At 35.7% G+C, this 24,851-nt stretch overlaps 1 protein-coding gene across 7 annotated transcripts in view; it reads left to right on the top strand.

The window, feature by feature from the left end:
* The window catches only part of CDIN1 (CDAN1 interacting nuclease 1), a 213,076-nt gene that overhangs the window by 39,332 nt on the left and 148,893 nt on the right, over positions 1 to 24,851 (top strand). For 5 of the 7 annotated variants that reach the window (XM_069461919.1, XM_069461894.1, XM_069461885.1 and 2 more), the window contains exons 2-4: positions 16,806 to 16,851; positions 17,740 to 17,804; positions 24,155 to 24,215. In XM_069461919.1, the coding sequence (XP_069318020.1) occupies positions 16,806 to 16,851; positions 17,740 to 17,804; positions 24,155 to 24,215 (172 nt within the window). The remainder of the gene's footprint in view (positions 1 to 16,805; positions 16,852 to 17,739; positions 17,805 to 24,154; positions 24,216 to 24,851) is intronic. The other 2 variants (XM_069461927.1, XM_069461911.1) reach the window with 2 other exon arrangements.

Raw genomic sequence — 24,851 nt, 5'->3', positions numbered from 1 at the left:
TTCTTTTACTTAGTATAACACATTTGCGATTTTTCCTTCTTGTTGCTTGAGCTATTGCAGGAGGTATCAGTTCATTAATCCATTCCCCGGTTGAGGAATGTTTGTGTCCTTTCCAATACAGATAAAGCTGCTATAAGCATTTGTGTATCGTGCTTTGTGTGGTAAATATCTAGAAGTGATTCAGGATGGATCATACCCAGAATCTCACTCATGCCGGATTTAGAGGATAAGATTTGGGGGTTTTTGAGATAATGCTGTTTAGATGAGATTTTGGACTTGAGTTAATTCTGTAATGGGGTTGATACTTTTGGGGATGTTGGGAGAGGGTGAATGTATTTTGCATGTGAGACAGATGTGAATATTTGAGGCCAGAGGGTGGATGGTGGTAGGTTGAAAAATGACCCCTTAAAGATAGTAGTAGGTCCTAAGCTATAGAACCTGTAAACGTTACCTCGCATAGATGTAGGATCTTTGCAGGTGTGATTAATTTAAGGATCTTGAGAGGGAGGGATTATCCTGCATTACCAGGATGGGCCCTAAATGGAATCACATGTGTCCTGAGACGAGGGAGGCAGAGGAAGGTTTTACCACACACGCTTAAAAGACGATCTGAAGATGGAGCGGAAAGAGATTTGGAGATGTTGGTCTTGAAAATTGGACTGATGCAGCCATGAGGTAAGGAATGCGGTAGCCACCAGAACTGAAAGAGATGAGGATTCTCCTCTAGAGCCTCTGGAGAGAGCACACCCCTGCCGACACATTGATTTTGGCCCAGTGATAGTGATTTTGGACTCACGGCTTCCAGAACTGTGAGAGAATAAATTTCTGTTGTTTTAAGCCACCAAGGTTGTGGTAATTTGTTACAGCAGCCCATGGGAAGCTAAAGTGTTTGGTGATGGTAGGGTGTTTAGTAACTTTTTATTTGTAACATTAAAGGCTTGAGAAAGCAAAATTAATTCATTTGATTTTGATAAGCGGTTGGTTTAAGAAACCATCTGAGGTATGTCAGAATTGACTATCTTTTTAGCACTGAATATTACTGAGGAAAAACTAACAATGTTATTTGATACTATTTTTAAGTCTAGGACTTTGTAGAAGGCAAAAAAGGATACAGTAGAGTAGAAAGGTAATGATTATTGCTTATTTAGTGGTTAAGAGTTATCTCATTCGTAGTAATAATATAAATTGCCTACTAAATTATGCTGAACATTGCTTGTTAGAGACGTGATTTTTATCACTTTAGTAAAAATTGGTATCACTGTTTCCTAATGTCTCATTTTATATTTTGAACCTTTTTTGGCAAATGCCCTTTTAAAACTAAACTCATTTTAAGAATACGATCATCTCTGTTTTCCTTAACATCAGGCCACAATGATAAAAATCTTGAGAATCAAACAAATAATTCAATTTGAAGTTTCTACAAAGAGGTGGGGGGCAAGGGGGTTATAGATCCCCATAACCTTCTTATCTCTTTTCCTCTGATAACCTAGTTCAAACCAGAGACCTTCTCCTAAGGATCTGGTGGTTCTTTTTATTAAATATCTGGGTTTAGTTTTATATCAGAAAAATAAGGTCATTTGGGGGAGGCTGGGATTTCAGCAGTGAAATGGTTGTGGTGTTAGACCCATGAGGTGATTATTTAACCTCTGTTGGAGGTACCTTATAATCAGTGGTGAATGAAAGGAGTTGCTTATTTTTTTCCTCTTTCTCACCGTGTGGTCTGATTATTTTAAATGCCTGAAGGTCTTAATAAACAATTTAATCACTCTAACCGTTGACCTAGAATAGAACTGCTATAATAGGCTCACACAGAAATGTCCACTGTCCATCTGATTACAGGTAATCATTATTAGGACCAAGGCACAGTTTTCTGGTAAATTGTAGTTAAAAGTTTTAGGGCTACAAGCAGAGAGGAATTTAACAAGTTTAACTCTTCTCCACCGTAGAACTGATAAAATCATAGAACTTTTGAGATGAAAATGGATTCTAAAGAAGTCATGAATCTATTTACATATGGTGAAACTGTGACTTAAATATAATGATTTTTACAATTAGATTTTAAGCACCTCAAGCATAAAGACAGTAAGATAATACTTCTCTTGATTCTCCTTTGACAATACAACTTTTGATGCTCTCTGTTGTTTAATAGATATTTATGGAATGCTCAAGGATGCTGTCTTAGTCCATTTGTATCACTATAAAAGAATACCTAAGGCTGCATAATTTATAAGGAAAGTGGTTTATTTGGCTCCCAGTTCTGCAGACTATACTAGAAGCATGGCACCAACATCTGCTTCTGGTGAGGGCTTTAGGCTGCTTCCATTCATAGTGGAAGAGGAAGGGGAGATGGCATGTGCAGAGGTCACATGGCAAGAGAGAGAGGGGGAGAGGCAGAAAGGGGAGTAAAATAGCACGTATGTGTGCCTGAGAGCGAGCGAGAGTGAGCACACATGCAGAGGGAGGTGCCAGATTCTTTTGAACATCTAGCTCTTGTAGGAACTAATAGAGGGAGAACTCATTTTTGTTAGGAGGGCACCAAGACACTCATGAAGGATCCACCCCCATGGCCCAAACACCTCCCATTAGGTCCCACCTCCAACATTGGGAATCAGATTTCAACATGAGATTTGGTGGAGTCAAACAAACCAAACTATAGCAGCTGCTTACCAGAAATTTTTAAGGGAAAACTAGTATTCTGAAGCACTGAAAAGTTTTCCTAAATCAGAGGAAATGACACGTAACCTGGAAAAATAATCACTTTCCATGTTGCGAAATTGTCCTTAAAATTTTGCATTTATAGAGGGAAAAAAATGGAACTGTCCTAGAGGAAAAAAAAGTTCATAATTTTGTTCCTCCATCTTTTAAAGAACAGCTTTACTGAGATATTTATACACTATAAATTTCATCCTTTTAAAATGTATAATCCAGTGGTTGTTAGTATATTCACTAAGTTGCAAAGCTATTACCACTACCTAATTTCAGAACATTTTCATCACCCCCAAAAGAAATTTCATACCCATTAGTAGTTATTACTCATCCTTCCCTTCTTTGTCCCTGGCAAGCACTAATCAATTTGCTATTTCTATTGATTTTCCTATTCTAGATATTTTGTATAAATGCAGTCATACAATATGTAGCCTTTGTGGTTGTATTTTTCCATTCATTATATATTTAAGAATTTGCATCATAGCATAAATCAGTACTTCATTCTTACTGCTAGGTAATATTCCATTATATGGATATGTCACATTTTATTTATCCATTCATTAATTGATGGATATTTGGGATGTTTCTATATTTTGGCTATTATGAATAATGTATATATTTTGGCTATGGACTTTTGTGTCGAAATGTGTTTTTAGTTCTCTTGAGTATATACCTAGGAGTGGAATTGCTGCATCATGTGGTAACTCTGTTTAATATGTTGAGGAACCAACAAATTGTTTTCCAAAGCAGCTATACCATTTTGCAATTCCACCAGCGATGTATGAGGGTTCCAGTTTCTCTACATCCTTGCTAACACTTGTTAATATCTGTCTTTTTTATTCTAGCCATATTAGTGGATGTGAAGTAGTCTCATTGTGGTTTTGATTTGCCTTTCCCTAATGAATAATGATGCTGAGGATCTTCTCATGTGCTGATTAGCAGTTTATATGTCATCTTTGGAGAAATGTCTGTTCAAGTTCTTTGCCCACTTAAAAACTAGGTTCTTTTTTTCCTCCCATTTATTTTTAGTAAATAAGAAAGGAAGAGATAGTATAGATTGACTTTCTTTATATTCTTACTTTTTGCATACATTCCACTATAAATATTCATATTCACATAACTAGAATATTTATGATTTAGAGCAGTGGTCCCCAGCCTTTTTGGCACCAGGGACCAGTTTTATGGAAGACAGTTTTTCCATGGACCTGAGTGAGGGCATGGTTTCAGGATGATTCAAGTGTATTTGCACATTTATTGTGCACTTTATTTCTATTATTATTACATTGTCACTTGCCACTCACTGTTAGGATTTTTATTTGAGTCTGCAAGCAACTGATTTATTATGGTCTCTGTGCAGTCAAACCTCTCTGCTAATGATAATCTGTATTTGCAGCCGCTCCTCAGCACTAGCATCACTGCCTCAGCTCCACCTCAGATCATCAGACATTAGATTCTCATAAGCAGTGTGCAACCTAGATCCCTCGCTTGTGCAATGTATAGTAGGGTTCACACTCCAATGAGAATCTAATGCTGTTGCTGATCTGACAGGAGGCGGAGTTCAGGCAGTGATGTGAGCGATGGAGAGTGGTTGCTCACCTACTGCTCACCTCCTGCCATGCGCCCCGGTTCCTAACAGGTTCCTAGCAGACCATGGACCAGTACTGGTCTGCGGCATGGGGGTTGGGGACTGCAGATTTAGAGTATGAGTTCCTTTCCTCTATAGAATAGGTTATTCTTTTATTTGTATTTATGGCTTAATTTATATACGTTGGTCATAAATACATATGATTACTGAAATCATAAAACTGTGTTAAAATATGTAATATTCCTGTATTCCCATGTTAAGATGTCATGAAGTTTTACTTCAGTAAGTTTCACTTGTAGTGCACTTATTTTTTCCTTGGTTTACCTGTACTTGGGGTAAAATAAAGCTTCATGTGACCTTGGCCAAATCATTTAATTTCTGTGGCCTTACTTTTGACATTTCTAAACTGAGAGGGTTGGGCTTAATTTTCAAAATTCTATGATATCTTGTCTCTTGAAATACTCTTTTTAGTAAAATAACTTGATTTCGTAGTGATAGCATGTTATATGGGAGTATCCTGAGTTCAATTATTACCCTAAGAGAAGTTCTCCAAGTAGAGTAAGCAGAGAAGAATATTCTTTTTTTTTTTTTTGAAGAATATTCTAGACTTCAGAAAGAACACAGCAGTTTATAGTGATGTGAGACTAAAATCAAAACTGCTTGGGGGATTGAAAGCAGGAAAGAGCTGTAAGAGGCTAGAAAGAAGGGGCCAGGTGGAGAAAGACCTCAGGTGCTTTGTAATGAATTTGAGCATCATCCTGTAGGCAGTGACATCTCCTGGGGATCTTCAGGCCAAGAGGGCAGCATAATCAGATGTGTATTCTAGAAACATCCTTAGTAAATTGGAGGTTGTATTAAAAGGTATAGAGAAACAAAATGAGGGAAATGAATCAGGAAACTTTTAGTATACATGGGAGTAGGGACAAATGTGAAAAAACTTCTGGTGATAGGATCAATAAGACTTGGTGGCTGGTTAGATGTTTCAGGTGTGAGGGAGAGGGAAGGGTCAAGAATGACCCAGGGATTTCTTGCATGGGCCTCTGTGTTTATAGAAATAATTGATTTAAGGGAAGTTGGATATAAAAATACATTTGTGGGGAAAGAAGGTGGTGGTAAATTTAATTCAAAGATACTTGTCATCAAATAGGTGAAATGTCCCCATGAGTAGCTATAAATTGAAACTAGGACTCTGAGTAGAGATAGAGGCTGGAGATCTCTCTCTCTTGCTCTCACTCTCATTTGCTCTCACTTTCTGTGTGTGTATATATATATGTATATATATATATATATATATACACACATATATATATGCATGTATTTTTGGGAGTTGCAGAAGTATTTTTGGGGAACACAACAGGGTGCGATGTCACTCAGCTGAGCACTAATGGGCCTCATAAAATGGTACCCCAAAATATGGCACCTTGAAATGTTGGATATTTTGAACTCAAGAAGCAGCCTCAAAACCAAGGTCTCTCTGACCTTCTCTTCCCGTCTCTTCCCCTTCCACCTCTCCTGAAGCCCAGGGAGGGGCTTTCTCTGAAGTTCCTAGGAGTGGAATTGCTGGATCATAGGTAACTAAGGGAAATTTCCCCTCTCTGAAATCCACATTAACCAGAGAAGATTAACTCATATTACAGAAGGCTAACAGGTCTCTCGGCCCAGGACCCCATACCCAGACAGACTTTCCATCTATTCTGAGGGCTGTGGGAGACCTTCCCTGTATAAGACGACAAGCTTTGTTTGCAGTACATTTCCTCCCTTCACCCTCCCACAGCTTCAACCATCCCTTCTTTGTATCTCACACTTTGTGGGACCCCTGTGTGTGCATACACAGATAATAAATTTGTGTGCCTTTTCTCCTGTTAATCTGTCTATTGTCAGTTTATTTTATAGACTCAAATTAGCAGATCTCCAGAAGGGAAAGAGACGGTTCTCTTGCCCCAGCAGCACATAGGGCAAAAGAGAAAACTGAAGAGACTACATTTTAAAAGATGACTGATAAACGTGTATTACAAATCTATTATTAATATTTATATAATGTGTCAAAGTTATTGGGATTACTTTAGAGAAAAATGACCAGAAGTCTGGTCTTGCAAGTGAAATTAAGTGTCACCCTGGCTTCCTATTCTTTATCTGATTTATGTTATGACTGGTTCTAAAAAGTTAATACTGAAATTTAATTAGAAATGAAAGAAGTATAGGTACTTAAGACTCTAATTAAATCTGAACATTTAGAATAGGGTGGGACTTAGACCAGAAAAGAATCATAAAGTTGAATTTATCCAACTCCTTAATTTTTTTTCCTTTCCTTTTTTCCTACCTATTTAATTTTATTATGAAATATAGCACAAAATGTAAAAGAATAGAGAATAGTAAATGAATCCTTCGAATCTACCTTTGTTTATATTTGCTTCAGATCCTTTTTACTTTTATGAAAATAAAGTAGTCTAACATTGTCCTACATTCCCTTTCCCCTTCTAATTTTTAGTTATTTAAAAAATAAAATATAGATATAGCTGAATATACTTTCCCCTAATTTCTTTCCTCTTCTCCTTCATCTGAGGTAACTGTTGTCTTTAGTGTTTATCAGTCCATATGTTTCTTTTACTAAATCTATATACAGGTAGGATGAAAAACAGGTTTGATACTTTATATAAATGGTATCAAATGTGTATGTAATTCTATTAATATAACATTCTTTTTTTTCAGCAAATACTACATTTTTGACATTTATCCATGTTGATACCTGATAAAGTAATTTCCCCACTTTGTTTTTGCTTTTCAGAATTTGTTAACTATTCTTGACTATGTATTCTTCTTGGATTTTTTTTTAAATTTCAGAATATTACAGGGATACACATGTTTTGGTTACATAATTTGCTTTTGTACAATTTGAGTCAGTTATAGTTCTTCTTGGATTTTAACATAAATTTATCATGTTCTACCAGAAGACTCTGATGTGAATTTGGTTGGATTTTCATTAAAATTATAGATTAATATGCAGAGAATCAACTGTTTTATCTATACTATCTTTCCACTTGTTTTACTTTTTTAATAAAAATATCACATCTCTGCATTTAGTCAGAAACTTATTTATGCCTTTCAGTAATGTTTTGTAACTTTCTTCAAAGGTTTTATATATTTAAGAAATATATTTTTAAAGATTATAGTTTTTATTGTGAATGAGATCTATTTTTTATTCCATTTTCTCATAGAATATTACTGGTTTATAAGCATTCTTTTTGTATTTTATATTGATTTTTTATTTAGTTACCTTTCTGAGATCTCTTATTAGTTTTCATACTTTCATAACAAGAATCTCTTGTTATTTTTTATGTGGAAATCCATCTCATTTGCAAATAAGGAGAGTTTGTTTTCTTCCTTCTTGATTCTCTTACTTCATGTCATATTTTATTTTGTTTGCTAGGATCTATAGTTTGCTAAAACCTCCTATAATAAAATCAAGCCCTTTCTCTTTTCTTCCTAATGGCCAATTAAGGATATAAATTTCCCACAAATTTTAATACATACCACTATCATTGCTCAGTTTTACATATTTTTGTTATTTTCATCGTGACTTACTTGTTAAAAATGCATTTTTTAATTTTTGAAAATATTTTTGGGAAACTACCTTTTTAATTATTGAATTCTAATTTAGTTACATTTGATCAGATATAATCAAGTCAAGTCCTGAGCAAAACTTTTAATAGCTTTATAGGGCTAGGGGACAAAGTTTAGAGATCAGTGTCCACCAAAGGTGGGTGCTCTTATAAATATCCTAAGCTTTGGTCTGGGACTCTAAAGGACTATACCCTAGCAGTGAATGTGAACTGAAATTAAAAGATCTGTATATGACAGTTTCAAATTTACCTGATCAGCATAAAAAATTAATATCTGAAATTGGACTAAAGTGATCTAGGACTCCTAATGCCCCTATTATCAGACCAGAATCCTCTCTGGAGAAAGATAACATCATTTTAGTCTTCAGATTTTTTATAAAGCAGTTTTCCACATACAGTTGACCCTTGAACAACGTGGCTTTGAACTGTGTAGATCCACTTATACACAGACTTTTTTTCAGCAAAATGCAGATTGAAAATAAAGTATTTGCCAGGTTGAAAACCCACATATGTGGAGGGCTGACTTTTTGTATCAAGCGGGTTCCACAGGACAGACTTCGGGACTTGAGTATGCACCGATGTGGAGTATACTCAGGAGTCCTAGAACCAGTCCCCTGAGCATACTGACAGATGACTGTAGTTTGCTACATAGTGAGAAGTGCTTGGTTGCCCAAGGAGACATGACAACATGAAGGAGAGACAGTGAAAGCTTAGAACTAGACTCAAAGGGGCTCCAGTTATTACAACTATCAAAAAGAATTTTTAGAATTGTACTTTTTTCATGGAGTTCAAAAAAATATTGAAACATTCTGCAGGGAACTTAGATGAAAAAAAATTAAATAGAAAATCTAGAACTGAAAAATACAGTAACCAAAATTGGATGGATTTAACAGTAAATTAGATAATTACTGAAGAGAGAATTAGTGCAATGGAAGATGGGTCACAAGAAAATACCTAGAATTTAACAAATAATGACAAAAGGGTGGAATGTATGAAGAGAAAAGAGATAAAATATACAGAAGGGAGGGCGAATATGTACTTACTTGGAGTCTCAGGAGAGCTAGAAAGAATGAAAAAGCAATGTTTAAAGAAATCATGGTCAAGCGTATTTCCAAAATGATAGAAGGTACCCAGTATCATATTTAAATCCAATAAATTCTAAGCACGATTTTACAGTTAAAACTCCTGAAAACCAAAGATAAAAGAAATTCTTAAAACCAGGTAGAGGAATAAGACAGATTGTCATTGAAAAGAGCCACAATTTGACTATTAAGTGACATCACCAAGAAATCTGCACTGATAAAAATTATTAAAAGAAAGTGAGAATAGTAGAGATGGAAGGAGTAAAGAGCAATGAGATTATACATATGTGGGTAAATCTGAATGAACAGAGAGTATATAAAACAATAACAATGTCTTGTGGAGATTTAAGATATATGTAGACTTAAAGTCAGTAGTATCCTATGTGTCAGGAGGAGGTAAAAGAGTATGTAACTTTTAAGTTGCAAAAGGAAAAATAGTAAGTATTAAATGAATTGAAAAGAACACAAGAGAAAAGATAAATATAGTAGGTAAGACAGTTAGCATTTAGTGAAATGATGGATTTAAACCTGAATATATCAGTACTTATAATAAATATACATGGTTTAGATACAGTAATGAAAGTGGTATGGTATCTTGTAAAGATAAAAATATAAATCAGTGGAACAGATTGGAAATTCCAAAATAGAGTCTTAGATATTTGGTTTCCTCAGAGGCACAAACATAATGCAGTGGGCAAATAGTATATGGTCAATTGTATATTTGTGTGAAAATAGCAAAAACTGTGACACCTACCTTAACACACAAAATTAATTCGAGATAGATCATAGACCTAAATGTAAAAGCCAACAGTATTAATCTTCTAAAAGAAAATATATGAACATATCTTCAAGAATGTGGGTAGGCAAAGATTTAGACAAGGCACAGAAAATACTGAACAAAATGAAAGAATTAATAATTTGAACTTCTTCAAAATAAAAAACTTATACAATTCAAAAGGCACCACAAAGAAAATGAAAAGGCAAGCTGTGGACTGGGAGAAAGTGTGACAAGGATGTACAGCAATGGGATCACTTCTGTAGAGCCGGTGGGAGTTTAAACTTGTCACAGATGCTTGAAAAATTGTTTGACAGTATCTACTAGAGATTTACATGTCAGATGACCCAGGATTCTACTCCTGCATATGTACCTATCAGAAATGTGCAGATGTACACCAAGAGACTTGTGAGTTCATGGCAGCAATATTCACAATAGAACAGATAAATTTGGCATATACTTATACAATAGATTATACTGGATAGCAATGAAAATGAATTAACTGTAGTTACATTAACATGGATGATTCTCACAGACATATTGTTGCGTGGCAGAAGCCAGATACACAAGCGTGCATACTGTGTAATGCGCTTAATGTAGTTTCCAAACAGGCAAAGCTAACCTATAGAACCTAGAGGTACATATTTAGGTGGTAAAACTGAAGAAAAGCAAGAAATGATCAGAAGAATTTGTTCATTTGTGAGAAGGAAGGCATGGTGATTGGATAGGATATCTTTTGGAATGCTCGCAGTAGTTCTCTTTGTTGACTTAAGTGATTATGTGGTTTTGTTTTGTTTTCTTTTTTAATACTCATATTAATTTTTTGGGCCATGCCTTTGTTCCATGTGGGGTTTTGTGGGTTTTATTGACAATAAAAATAATTCAAAAGAGGAATATATAATGGCATAGATAAATTGTAGTATCTTGTGTAAAGAAGGCATGTTATAAAAAGGTATGTTTAAAACGATTTTTAAATGTTTATTTGTGTGTATATGAATACAAGAAAGTTATGGACCAGAATGAATCCTAACAGTGGACATCTGGATTTTACAAAGAATATGCACTATTTTATAACTAGGAAACTGTTCATTAAATGTTATTTTATAAAATTAACACTTGTGGAGGATGTTGTCCTCTATAGAGAAGATTGATTGGGTTATTTATACCTGCCTCATTTGGGGAAGGATTTAAAGCTGCTTTACATGAAATAAATAGCACTTGAGCAAAAGGCACATATGCAATCAGATAAAGTCACTTCAGGCAATAGTGGTGGTTAAAATATACCTTAGCTGCATATGCTTATATGCAGGGTGAATAATGGAAAGTACCACACAGTCTTTTAATCCTTGACTGTTTCCTGCAGTCAGTAGTTCCTTTATCTTTCAACACATAGAAGAACAGTGGTTTTTTTTTGTTTGTTTGTTTGGTTGGTTTTTTTTTTTTTTTTTGTGAGACAGAGTCTCGCTTTGTTGCCCGGGCTAGAGTGAGTGCCGTGGCGTCAGCCTAGCTCACAGCAACCTCAAACTCCTGGGCTGAAGCGATCCTCCTGCCTCAGCCTCCTGAGTAGCTGGGACTACAGGCATGTGCCACCATGCCCGGCTAATTTTTTGTATAGATATTTTTAGTTGGCCAGATAATTTCTTTCTATTTTTAGTAGAGACGGGGTCTCACTCTTGCTCAGGCTGGTCTCAAACTCCTGACCTCGAGCGATCCACCCGCCTCGGCCTCCCAGAGTGCTAGGATTACAGGCGTGAGCCACCGTGCCCAGCCCTTTTTTTTTTTTTTAATGAAGTTAATTAAAGGAAAACTGAAATTTGATTTTTAAAAAAGAGAATATTGTAAAAAGCCATGGAATTTGGTCAAAATACTTGACTTCCTGTGACTTCAGTTTTCTGTTAAAAAAGCCACATGCCCCACCTTCAGGGTTGTTTGGAGTGTAATAATGTAACATCATATAAATGCTTAAACCAGGGGTATTAACATACATGATTTGTAGAACCTATTTCTGGAAACTGTTAGTAAGGCAGATTAGCATTGGAATTAAGAGTTTGAATAATGAAATTGGATTTGGATTCTCAGCGCTACCACTTATCTGAATGTTTAATCGGATATTTTACTTAATTTCTCTTCCTTCATTTCCCCATCTTTAAAATAAGGACAGTAGTAGTATCTACCTCAGAGAGTTGTTGTGAGGATAAAATAAAGTGCTCAGTATAGCATCAAGTGCAGAGTAGATATAGAGCTATTTTGAGTGTACCTTAGTTTACCAGCAAAATTAGTTAAGAGCCTGGGATAGTAATCACTTTTTTTTTCCCCACATATTGGTGGCCCTCCATATCCACAGGTTCTACATTGGCATGTTCAACCAAGAACAGATTGAAAATACTTGAATTAAAAAAACTTTGAAACTAACAATATAACAATAAAAATAACACAAATAAAATCAATACAGTATAACAACTATTTACACAGCATTTACATTGTATGAGGTATTATGATTAATCAGAAGATAATTTAAAGTATGCGGGAGAATGTGTGTAGGTTTATATGCAAATACTATACCATTTTATATAAAGGATTTGAACATCTTCAGATTTGGGTATCCAAGGAGGTATGGGAACCAATACCCCAGTGATGGACACCAGGGGACAATTGTATATTTGAACTATAGTTTTCACAAACTTTTTTTTTTTTTGATAGTTGATTACTATTGAGTTTAATGCTGCCATCTATATAGTCATTTATGGGGATATTTGCTATAATTAGGCATAAAATGTCTGCATCCTTGATATGAAATAGGAAATTGGGAAGAGAAAGCATGGAGGTAGGGTATAGGATGGATATATGTTTCTCTATTCTTGAATTTAGTTTGTGGATTTTCCTCTTTTGTCCCCCTTAATAATTTCCCAGAGTATCAGTAATCTCTCTTCAGGTTCTTTTCCATTTTGCATTTTGTATTCCTGAAGAATAAGCATAGTTTGTGATACTGTGTATCAAGCTGCGCTGTCTTTTGAACATTTTGATTTTAGGGGAAGAAAATGGCTCTACATTTCAAACTTTTGTGTAGGGGTGTGTCGGGGGTGGGGTTGGGGGTGGTTAAGAAGGAAGCTGCATAGCTTTTATATTAATAGAAAATATTCCTTGACTAGCACTCTGAGTTATTAACTACACAGAGCCAGTGTTCCATTGTATTCTTTCATAGATTGAGAGAGGTTGTGTCTTGCACCTGTGAGGTGTCCAAGCCTAATGCTTTGTGGGAGTATCCTGCTTTATCTCTCTTTAATTGGTTTGCTACTTCCCAAACTCCAGAAATACTATTTATTTGGCTTACAGAATTTTGAGGCCAGTGGAGTGTAGGCATTTAAGTTTTCCAGATTCTATGGCAAAAGGATGTTTGAAGTTAAAGGTATTTACTTCTTCATGCTCTTTTTCAGAGGTTACTCATTTGAGAAGAAGAAGAACATGAAATATGTGATGTCTTTTTCTTCTTAAGATTCTACTTGCTTTAGGTCTCCATGTGAGACCATGAGGACCTCACCCTTTTATGAATGTTGCATTGCAACTATATCTGTGCTAAGCTCTGCTCTTAGTATCTGCTGCACTCACCCAATCCTCTGATGTTCCTTCAGGTTACTGAATATTTTAGCTGGGTGGGCTTGGGGGCACATTGAGGTAAATGTCATATGTGGAACTAGTTTATTGTCTGTTTATATATAACCTGATATTTGAAGAACGTTCAGTGCAGTATAACATAGAATAGTACCCCATCAATGTTTAAAAATCTACATGGGAAAATAACACACCAGTTTGTGATCTCTAGGCACATCAGTTTAGTAACACAGTGACACAGGAACAATTTTAGGGAAGCCAAAGATAGCTGCCAACTAAGAAGAGAACCACAAAGTGTGGGAGTGGACAACCCCTTTCAAATATTCCATCCCAAACATGTGCCATCATTATGGAGCACCTTGTCTCAAAGTCCTCCCTCCATAGTGCCTCCTTCCCAGAAAACACAGAAACCTGGGCAGACTTTTATTTCTTTGTTTTTGAGGTTACACACACAAAAAAGACATGTATTAATACACAAAATAAGAAGTATGGAGGCTGGTCAGTTCAATTCCATGGTTGTTTGAACAGCTTAACAGTGTCTACAAGGCCTCCAGCTACTTCCAGCTTCCGTTCCACCGTCTTTCATGCTTGTTTCCACGGAGCTGCCACACGGCTGCTGTTGTCCCAGGCTTGGGCAGGGATTTACATAGCCATTCTATGGTCTACCCACATGCTCTCCTTTGCTCAGATAGCTGCAGGGTGAGGAGCTTAATCTGGGAGAGTAGCATGGGAAAAAAATATAAGCAATACTGTTTTGATAAGGTTTTAGTAATACATCTTGAATATTTGGTGCAAATTAAATGACTGCATTTCTGAATATATGAATTCGTAACACCATGTATGCTAAGTGATGTCATTAATATGGGAAGATTCAGGGTATGATTTACTAGTTCCCTAAAAAATATGTGAGTACTTGGCAGTGTATTTTTTTTTTATTTTTGTCCTTTTTGTGTGTGTATGTTGAAAGTTTCTTCTAAGTCAACTCCTGCCCACTTTATTTAATTTTTTTATTTTGATGGCATATTTCCCCATAGTCATTACCTTGGGAAATGTAGATGCACAGTGAATACTGTTGACGGATTGATTGTTGTTCAAGATGAAACTTTTTGTTGCACAGAATCATTTTCTCTTCCCCTCTTTAGCTGAAACCATATTCTGTATGTTGAATTTATATCATAAGTTTTGCTGCCTTTGGCCAAAACAAATCAAACACTGGGGGAGGGTGCGGTACGGGCAGGGTAGAGACAGCTTTGAGCTTGGGATCATGTGACTCTGCTTCCCTCCCCCTTGCCCAGTCTTTCCCTCCGGTATCCATTCTTAGCTGCAATACATTGGAAGAAAGTACAAATAATATACGCTGGAGTCAGTATGGTGGTTGCATTAAAACTACTTTCCTGCTCTTTATGGTGTGACACTTATTCAGAACATTCTTCTATAAGGGTAGCACGTACAGGAACAGATGATTGGCTGGCAAACTACCTAGCAAGAGGTCACTTAGTTCTCTGCAGCTTTGTTTATTAGTCAAACAAAACCAAAGTATTTTGGACCCAAGTCTTTCTGTTGTTATCATGTAGGTCACTCATTTTGTCCTTTGAGTTCTAGCTAGTTTGTACTCCCAGTGTAAGCTAGAATCTTCTCTCTAACCCTCTTGGCCACAGAAAAACTGGGTTGCTTCATAGGCTCTGTCCATGGTTTTAGCTGAAATTGAATTCTAAGCAGTTTAAAGACATTTTTCTAGTTGAAGACATTGTCTTATCCCAGTTTTCTAGCTAACCATTGTCTTATCCTTGGTTTATACAGTACTCTCAACTCCTGACCAACTATTCACTTCGAACTATTTATTCTTGAACTTATTTCTCCAGCTGTCTCTTAGTCTTCCTATCCTGGGCATCTACAATTACATTTTATTGTATTTGTAATTCAGTTTCCTCCTCATTAGTTATTGGTCCCTGACTTGTCTATTCCAAACAAATTTGTTTTCATCAAATTTCTTGAAATATGGAGACTTTTTGTGTACCATTAAAAGGTTAATAACATAAATGTACTTTGATGTACAATGAGGAGTGGTCTTTACTGCACATACATATCTAACATATTCACTTAAGTAGTTTACAAAGATTTGGGCTTCATTTTGCCATGTTTTTTCAGAAGATTATTGTCAGCAACCCTATGAGGTTATGTGATTTTTATGTTAAGCCCAGGCAAGGCAGGCAAAATAGGAAGATCTAAAATTGGCTCTTACAAAAGTGGTTTCTAATTTTAAAGGGAAATTGAAAAAATCAGACTATAATGAATATATAATTGTATTCAATCATTTCTCTGTACTTTTGAGTTATTGAAATAGTCCTTTAATAATGTATCAGTTTTCCTTGGTGACCATTTAGGGTATTTTTTTTTAGCCTACTCTTGTAATTTGGTAAAGGTGGAAAGGTCCAGAAGATGACAACTCTAAGACAGTGAGTACACAAATATGGTGTCATTTTTATTTTGCACTCCCAAAGTACTTGTGATGAGCTTAAGAGGTTTCATTCCTAAATTTTAGTTATTCACAGTATTTTGGCATCCTATAAAAGTTGAATTATTTAAAGTGTAATCCATTCAGATAGCATTTAGTAGGAAAATAGAAATAATTGTTTTCAAGATAGGATAAAGAGATAAGGTATATCTTATCAAAAAGAGTAGCATTGGGGTATTGATTCCTTTTTAGAGAAAGAGAAATTCCTTTCTGTTTCGAAATATTAGCAGTTGCAAGGGAAAATTCTCCCTTGGGAAGAACATTTTCCAAGTTTCTTCATTGCCAGGTGTTTGACCTTGTGTGGAGTCTTAGATGAATAAGGCTTATAGTAGTCTTTGGGAATGACTCACTCCAAGGACCCTGCTTCCTGCTGTGAAATCTATTTTCAAAGCACGCCAGTATCAATGGGAATGTTCCAGTGGTCTCTGTGCTACTTCTAGTAAGCACCACAGTTTTTCCCCTGCATCTGGAATAGCTACAGAGGAGGATACCTGTCTGCTAACAAAATAAATTTCAGAATGTTGTCAGTGAATGAACTGCATGTCCTCTACTATATATGGAATTGAGCCCTATCGTTTATTAATGGAAATAAGACTTGCTTTCTTGTGGTCCCTTTTAACACCATTGCATGCTACAGATATGATTTACAAATCATTCTAAAGTTTAAAAAAAATCCAAATAATATGATAGTTGCTTTGAGACCATCCATATTTTCCCCTTTCCCTTTTCTCTCTCCTTGACCTAGCAGCAGGAAGCCTTTGTTTGAGGTGTTCATCTGGAACAACTTTTCCACACTTGTTTTCATGTTCTGTTAGATTACAGGGCAGCAGGCCTACCTTTGAAGCTCCTTTCTCTTTTGTTTCTTTGCCGTGCACTCCAGTAATTAACTTTGTCCTTCTTTTATTTGTTCCAGTCAATCGCAGGCCACTCTGCTGAGCATCTTCTCCCAGGAGTACCAGGTTAGAAGTTTTCTCCTTTGTGAGGGTTGACAGGTGCCTAATTGAATGATGAATGTCCCTTTATTTCTTTGTAATTGAACTGCCAGCTCTCTGATTGGGTTGGAGGATGTTCTCCTTTCCACATCAAGCACCGCCTGCGTCTCGGTGGAGGCCTGCCAAGCCTACCCATCCATCTGTCTAATAACATCTAGCCTTTGCTTATTTGGTGGACCTGTAATAAATTATGCTAAACCATTATTATTCTGACAATAATAATTTCCCTGTGTTGCGTGGTTCCATGTGCTAAATGTTTGCTGACTTGCACTGTCAGTGCTGCTTTCCATTGCTGACAGAGATGATGATAAATGACCATTGCTGGAGTGGCAGAAGGCAAGAAAGGCAGAAAATGGAGTCATTTATCATGAGATGACAGGTGTCAGTCAAGTGGCAAGTCTCTATGGAATTACTTTTTGTAGTTTTCAAATAAGTTGTTTTTAAGCAATGTTCTTCCTGGTTAAAAATGGCAATTGGATTGTAAAACTAGAGTGCAGAGGACTTAGATGGAATTGAATCGAGGAAAAATTAATACAAAGGTTCAGAGAGGGAACAAGTTTTTCTTTGCCCTCCGTTGCCCTAAGCAAACTTATTTAGATTCAATTACTATGACCCTCTTGGCTTTTACATATATACTGTACCTTGTGGTACAGTCTGAAGACATCCCAGCCAAGCAATAGAGATTAAAATGCATAGGTTCAGAGAGTAGAAGGAAAAAAAGTCCTACCACCACCAAAATCCCCAAGCTATTATTCAGTTTGCCCTATATGCTAGTCTTTGGGATCAAGAAATATGTCACTCTTGTTTTGAACCTGATCTGTGACACAACATTAAGATTTTTTTGTTTTGTTTCAGAAACATATTAAAAGAACACATGCCAAGCATCATACTTCGGAAGCAATTGAAAGTTATTACCAGAGGTATGACCTTCCTGCCCCACTAGAGGGTATCATAGTACCTATTAATTGTAATAATAATTATGAATAAATTAGATTATTAAATTAATTTTCTATATCATAGCCCAAGACATTTTAAGTATGTTATTGAAAACTTTTAGTATATTTTTGAATGAGTTTTCAAATGCTTTGTTTTGTAGATCTAAATAATATGGTAAGCCTATCTTGACTCAGGTGTATGTATACATATACTATGTGAGATGTGGTTACAATATTATGAAATTTCAGTTGGTTACTTGAAACTTATTGTAAGTACATATCTTGTCTAAATGCATATGCTCATATATACATATATCTACATGTATATTTGTGAAAGTTCTTGAACAGATGTTTATTTCTCATTTTAGATTAGCAAGTTGGAAAAATAAGATTGTATTTTGATGTAATTGTATATTGCATAATAGGTATTGGGATATCCATTTTACAAATGAACAAGGAAGACATATCAAGTATGGACAAGTTATACATCAAGTCTATAACTGTCACATTTTAAAGGAGCTGTATATTTTTAAAAGAAAATCTTAGGTATTAAATCAATAGCATAGTATCCAGAGGATATTTTAATTTAGGTCTAATTTATTGTAGATAGTTTTCAACCTCATGTTCTGAAACAAATAGAATCTTTAAAATAGCTCTGAATTTTTTTTTTTAATTCTAAAATTTGTCATTGTGATATGACTGAATAATTTGTAACACTAAATGCTAATGGTTTGCGTTAGAAATTGTTAGTTGGTTTCTTAAATATTTCAAGGGCACATTGGGAAGGAAAACTGTTTGAAATATGCTCTTAAATTATTACACTTAAGATTGGCAGATCAACCTTTTCTGTGGTGAGAGTGACACCACTGATTTTAGATGAATGATTTTTATGCATGAAAATTTTATGAATGAAATAAATATGTGGATAAAATATTGGTGTCATGTCTCTGTAAAGTTATTTCTTTTTAGAATTGAGAAGTGGATGTTGAACAGAAAGTTACTGAAGTTAGATTTTTTAGAAAATTATTTACTCTGCCATATGTGGTAAAATATATGTTTTGTTCTGAGTAGTAGTATCTATTAAAGAAAGATACATGCACATGCTACACATATACACACACACTTCTGTATCTAGTAGAGTTCTTCTCTAAACAAGTCTCTGTAAAGTTTGAATTGATTTATAAAAAAGTCATAACCTCCTTGGTGAAATTAACATTTAAATTAAAGTCATAACCTAAATCATACATATAAAATTAAGAATGGCCCATGAAATGCTGTGAATCCTACAACTGCTTTGGCATCCAGACCCTATAAAGAAAGATTGAAAACTTATTTACATGCAAAAAAAATACATGCTTGTTTGAAAATATTATAGTCTTAGACTGTCATATGAAAGTATGGTTTTTTGTTGAGGTTGTAACACCTTGTAACATAAACATGGGAAAATAGAGCATAGAAATTTGAAGGTCTGCTAAACAGGTGATGGGGCTGCCCTCTGATACTCATTAATTAGATGATTTCTAAGATCACTAAATGCTGCATTTTAAAATCTTAGTTTCATCAAAAAGTATATTTAATTATTGAAGTATGAGCATACTTTTGTTAGATTATCTGGGACAGGTAGTTTAGGCCAGAAATAAAAACAGTTGAGTGGGAATACAGAGATATATTCGTATTTCTTTAAATTTATTTAAATAGGAGAGTCTTAATTATTTCAAAGAGTTACACAGCATTTGAAACAAAAACATGGAAGTTAGATTGTAATGGACAGTCTCAGAAGAAAGCATTCTGATGACTTTCTTGCTTCATCAGCCTGCTCCCTGACTTTCCGCCCTGCACTTTGTGCTTGGGGACAGGCCATGTTGTTACCTTTCAGACGGACTGACCTTAATAGCCTCTTGTTTTAAATGTTCAGGTCAAATGTCCCTGTTTGTGCTAAGGTAAATTGACCTTAAAATGTTTTGTTTGTTCCCCAGCTGATTAGAATAAAGAGCAATTGTGTTATATCAAAACATATTTAAGCAGTTTGAAAATATTAATAAGAATTTAATTTTTTTCTTATATAAGGTAATACCCCCCATTGTGAAAATTAAGTACATTTGTGATGGTATAAAGAAGGAATGAATGACTTCCCTTAATTGTGCCACTTAGAGATATCTACTGGTATTCTTTATTCTAGTCTTTTGTCAGCTGAGGTAGTTATGAGCTGACAAAAGCTACTGTGAATCTTGAATTTTATATTTGGAAAAATGTATATGGCATAATATTAATTTGTAAAAAGATTTTTGTAAACATTTTATTGATTGCCTTACTTCATCATGAAAGTATTATAATTTACTGAATTATTTCTCTGTTGAACACATCTTTCTGATGATCTGATATTGTAAATAATACTGTGGTAAACATCTTGATGCCTGAGTCTGCATTTTGGATTAGTTTCTTAATATTTCTATATATGTAATCACTGGTACAAACTTTTAAAAATTTATTATATGTTGCCAAAATACTGTCTAGAAATGTTGTACTGGTTATATTCCTACTAGCAGTATAAAAAAATTCCTGTCTCTCTGCATTCTTGCTAGCATTGAGATGATGTTAATTAAGAATTCAAAGTCTGTATTTAATGTGATTCCATCATGGTTAACTGAAACTACGTGATATCCAGATAGCAGTAGAAAATGTTTTCTCAGGCTTTTGAATTATTGAGGAAATTTCCTTAGTTTTCCATGTTGTATATTTATAGACACACAGCTTGAGTGAGTGTTCATTTTGAAAACAATTCTCTATTCTTTTCACTGTACTAATACCATTTGATTTCCAAACAGGAAACATTCTTGGTAAAATTTATTTAGGCTCAGCTAAATTGGTGCACATGGGGATATGTGCACACACATGTAGTTGGTCAGATTTGCAAGTTCCCATCAATAGTTTAGACATATTTTCTCCCATCTCCTCACTTCTCCCGACACATTGGCTGGGGGGCCAGCTTTAATAGCTTTAGAGAATCAGATCAATTGAATTTCATTCAGATGTTCACATGGAAAAACGGTTGGTTTAAATATGATATTGACAGTCTATGATAAAAAGTAGTTTCTGAAAGTTTGAACCTTTTTTTGTTCAATTAGCACTACTTACTTTGTACTTGTACAAATGTGAATAAGACACAGTATGCGCCTTCAATTGTTCCGTTTAGTGGGAAAACAGCTATGTACATAAATATGTAAAATGCAGCAAGAGAAGCGCTAACGGGTGCGTCTATACAGAGTGCTGTGGGAGTTCCAACCACGATAGGATCCAGTGCAACTTGAATATGTACAGTCTAGAAATAAAAGAGTCACCTTTACTAGTTTGTTAGGTAGGAGTGGGCATTCCAAGCTGAGAGAAAGCAGTCAGTGGCAGAGCTGTGCATGTTCCTGGGCCAGGGAATGGGGAACACATGGAGAAGGGCAAGATGAGCCTGAAAAGGCAGGCAGGTGCTGAAGGTCTTGTTCAAAGGAGTAGGATTATATTTTTTTTATTAGGCAGTGTGGAGCCGGTGGTAGATTTTAAGAAAGGAGTAGTGCAGTCACATTTTCATGTTGGGAAGATCATTCTGTGGCAGTATGAAAGGATAGGCCGTCGTGTGAGCACCTGGAAGCAGGGGAGCCTCTGAAGTCAGCGGGTAGTGTGGTTCCGGTGAGTGGGGGTCTGGTGGTGGTGGCGGTGGGGATGGGCTCCCGAGATGCAGGAAAGGCGGTGTTTAGATGTAAGCTTGGCATAGAATTTTGGTAGGTTTTTTAAGTTTTATTATTAAAATTATTTTGAAAATATTCAAGATCGAGTAACTTTGTCTTACATTCGAAATAGGTACATGTTACTGTTTTAATCTTAGGTGCTAATAGATCTTTCACACTCAGAAAACATCATAAAGTGGGCCTTCTCTGAGGATCTTTTAAGGATGACTTCACTCACAGGATATACCTGTGAGTCCTCTCGTGGTAAAGCTAGAGGATGACAAAGTAGATTTAATTGGCAAATAGGCATCAGGAATGGAGCCCTGGTCACCTTAATGGAGCGTTCAGGATGACATCTTTGTATCCCAATTACAATTCACAACTTTTCCAGGGATCTGTTGGATGAGGGTTCAAGAGTCATTCACCCAACCCTACCCCAAGGAGCTTCCAGTCTAGTCGGAGAGGAAACAAACCATTACACCAGTGTGAAAAGTGCAGTGCTGTAAGTTTGCACAGGATGCTATGAGGAATCAAAGAAAAGTAGCATTAGAATTTTCTGATAATGTCTTTACTGAATATTTTCTGTAATTAGTATGTCCTTTTGATTGTATATCTGAAAATTGAAATAAAGCCTGATCGGTCACTTTGATGTAGGGGAATTAAGCTGCCCAGAAAAAATACAACCTCAAATTAAACTTAATTTTTTTCCCTAATATTTTTGAAGTGTTATGGGATATAGTTGGGGAACAAATTGGGCAACAAACACATTCAGAGAAGATCTACTGTTTTCAACATATGAGGCACCTCAGTAGGCCTTGGGGGATCAGGGTTCCATTTCTAAGCTTTATTGTTTATCAGCTAAGAGCGCACAGATGGGTTTTATCAGTGCCCTGGGGTTTGGCTTCTCTTTATGTGACCTACTGAGAAGCTTTACCAACCCTCATAATTAGGAATTTCCTCTATATTAAGTGTAGTCATACTGTGAATATTATATAGACTATCTAGATATAGGGGATTGTTATTATTGTTTGACCATCTCCTTTTTCTTTAAACTTGATGGAAGTGCTTTATTGGTCTTTACCTGGATAATGATTGATACAGTTGTTCTTTAAACCACGTCGCCTTGGTTTATTTTTTTCTTCTTGCCTCTGAACGTCCTTATTTCCCAGTTAGTTTCCTAAATAATATATTCAAGAATGGCCCCAATATGTGGAAAATGGATTTGTTGGTATTATTTTGAAGTTATAATGATCCAGAGACGCTTCCCCACCTTGAATAATTTGCTTTTTCCCCATTTTGCTTATAGGAAAATTAGGTACCTTTACAAATAACTTGTGAAATATTATAATTTAGTATCTGTTCCTGGCAGTTATATGAAAGACCTCACCTGTTGACTTTGTTTTTTACTCTCAGACAAATATCCTGAACTTACTCACTCAAACAGTATACTGTAGGGAAAATGTCCATACCTAATTCTACTTTCTTGTCCAATATGGTTTAAAAAGTTATTTAATTATTCATGTATTAAAGACAAAAATATATATTTGTATTATGTGATCACCTACTATAAACCAAGAATCATGCTAGGCGTAATAAGTTGAATGAAATATAATTTCCCTCATGAGGCTTTCAACATTACAGTGGGGGATGGGTTTGAGGTAGACCAGTAGGCAAATACAGTATGCTGTGTACGAGGTAGAGAGATATATAGGGCACTCCTTGATTGCATATGAGGAGCACATAACTTAGTCTTTGATGGTGGTGGATTGAAAAAGGTGACATTGGAGCTGAATCATGAGCTATCCAGGTGAGGAGGAGGAGTGGAACACAGTGACTAGAGATGAGGCTGGCAGAGTAGAGTAGGTAGGAATCAGATTGTGAAGAACCTTACAAGAGCTGTTAAGTGGTTATAATTTAATCTTGAAGTTTAATGTGAGGCCTCTGGAGTGTTTTAAGAGGGAGAATGGCACATTCAAATAAAAAAAGATATCCAGGCTTCCATGTCTGGGACGGATTTGGGGAGTTTTGTTTACTTGTTTTTTATTTTTTCAGTGAAGTTAGGAGATGAAGAGAGATGGAGGTTATTACAGAAATCCAGGGCAGATAAGATGATGGCTTGTTTCGCCTATCAAAGGTGTGCTGACCCACTGATGACAGGTCTATTCCATTTTTTTCTTAATAGGGTGTCAGGTAGCCTTATGAAGCAGAGGCAAAGACACAGGTGAGATCAGTACATGGTGGATGCTTTTTTGAAAGTACAGAAGTCATCTTATTTCCTTTTCACGTAATGGTTGTCTGTGGTTTAGACAAAGCCAGAGTGATACAAATAGTTCCTGGGAAATCACCTCTGTGTTCACTTTACGTGTTTAGAGGTGAAAACAAGGGATACCTATGTGCTCATACCTCTTGCCCCCAACTTCAGTTACTTGGTTGCCAGGGATTTTAAGGTAAGTTGTTTTTGTTATCCTTTTCCCTTCAATGCTTTGCTATGACAGTAGCATACTTTAACTAGAGTTGAGCGTGGCATTTGCCCAGGAGAAACATGTACACACAGGGGATGCTGACAAGTCTATGCTGGCCTTTTCTTGTTACGGCATCACCACTTGGCTTTGTCTTGTCTAGGTACCTGAATGGAGTGGTGAAAAATGGAGCTGCCCCAGTGCTCCTGGAGCTGGCCAATGAGGTAATGTTATTGTTATGATTTTATCAAAACTTGCATAAAACCTAAGGGGCCTATCTAGAGTAAATTCGCTTAGAATTGTAATTAACTTTAAAAAAAATTTTTGAGGTACGTTAGACATTTAAATCACTCCCTGATCTCTCTGTACTTTTAATAATTGGACAAAGAACTTCTTGTAGTAATAAATCAGTTGACATAATTAGTGGACTTCTTTTAAGGCAAATGTATAAACAGCTTGGTTTCTTATTTTGTGGAAGATTTTAACCAAACAGCTCAGGACGTGCTCTTACTAGGATATGTTGTCTTAATTTAGTGTGAGAAATACCTGCGTCAAGTAAAGAGATGGGTGCCAAGAAAATCTGTGCTATTAGAAAAATGAAGAGAGAAATTATATACATAAAGATAAAATATTTACTTGATTCATTTTTTTCTGTTAGCACACTTTTATAATAAAAGATACATGCCTTACAGAAAAGTCTCTTTCTTTATATTAAAAAGCATAGTGTTCTTATTAACACCAAGTACAAAGTGATTTATTGAATTTATTTGTTAACTCTGATCTGCTTCTGTTTGGGGAAACAAATAACAGCCCTACATTTAAAAAAGGAAACCTAACAGATTTCCCATGAATGAAGAAGC

This window comes from Eulemur rufifrons, chromosome 2, assembly GCF_041146395.1.
Source record: "Eulemur rufifrons isolate Redbay chromosome 2, OSU_ERuf_1, whole genome shotgun sequence".
NCBI classification, from domain to species: Eukaryota; Metazoa; Chordata; class Mammalia; order Primates; family Lemuridae; genus Eulemur; species Eulemur rufifrons.
Note: the sequence above shows the minus strand (reverse complement) of the source record. Positions and strands in the feature narration are given on the sequence as shown.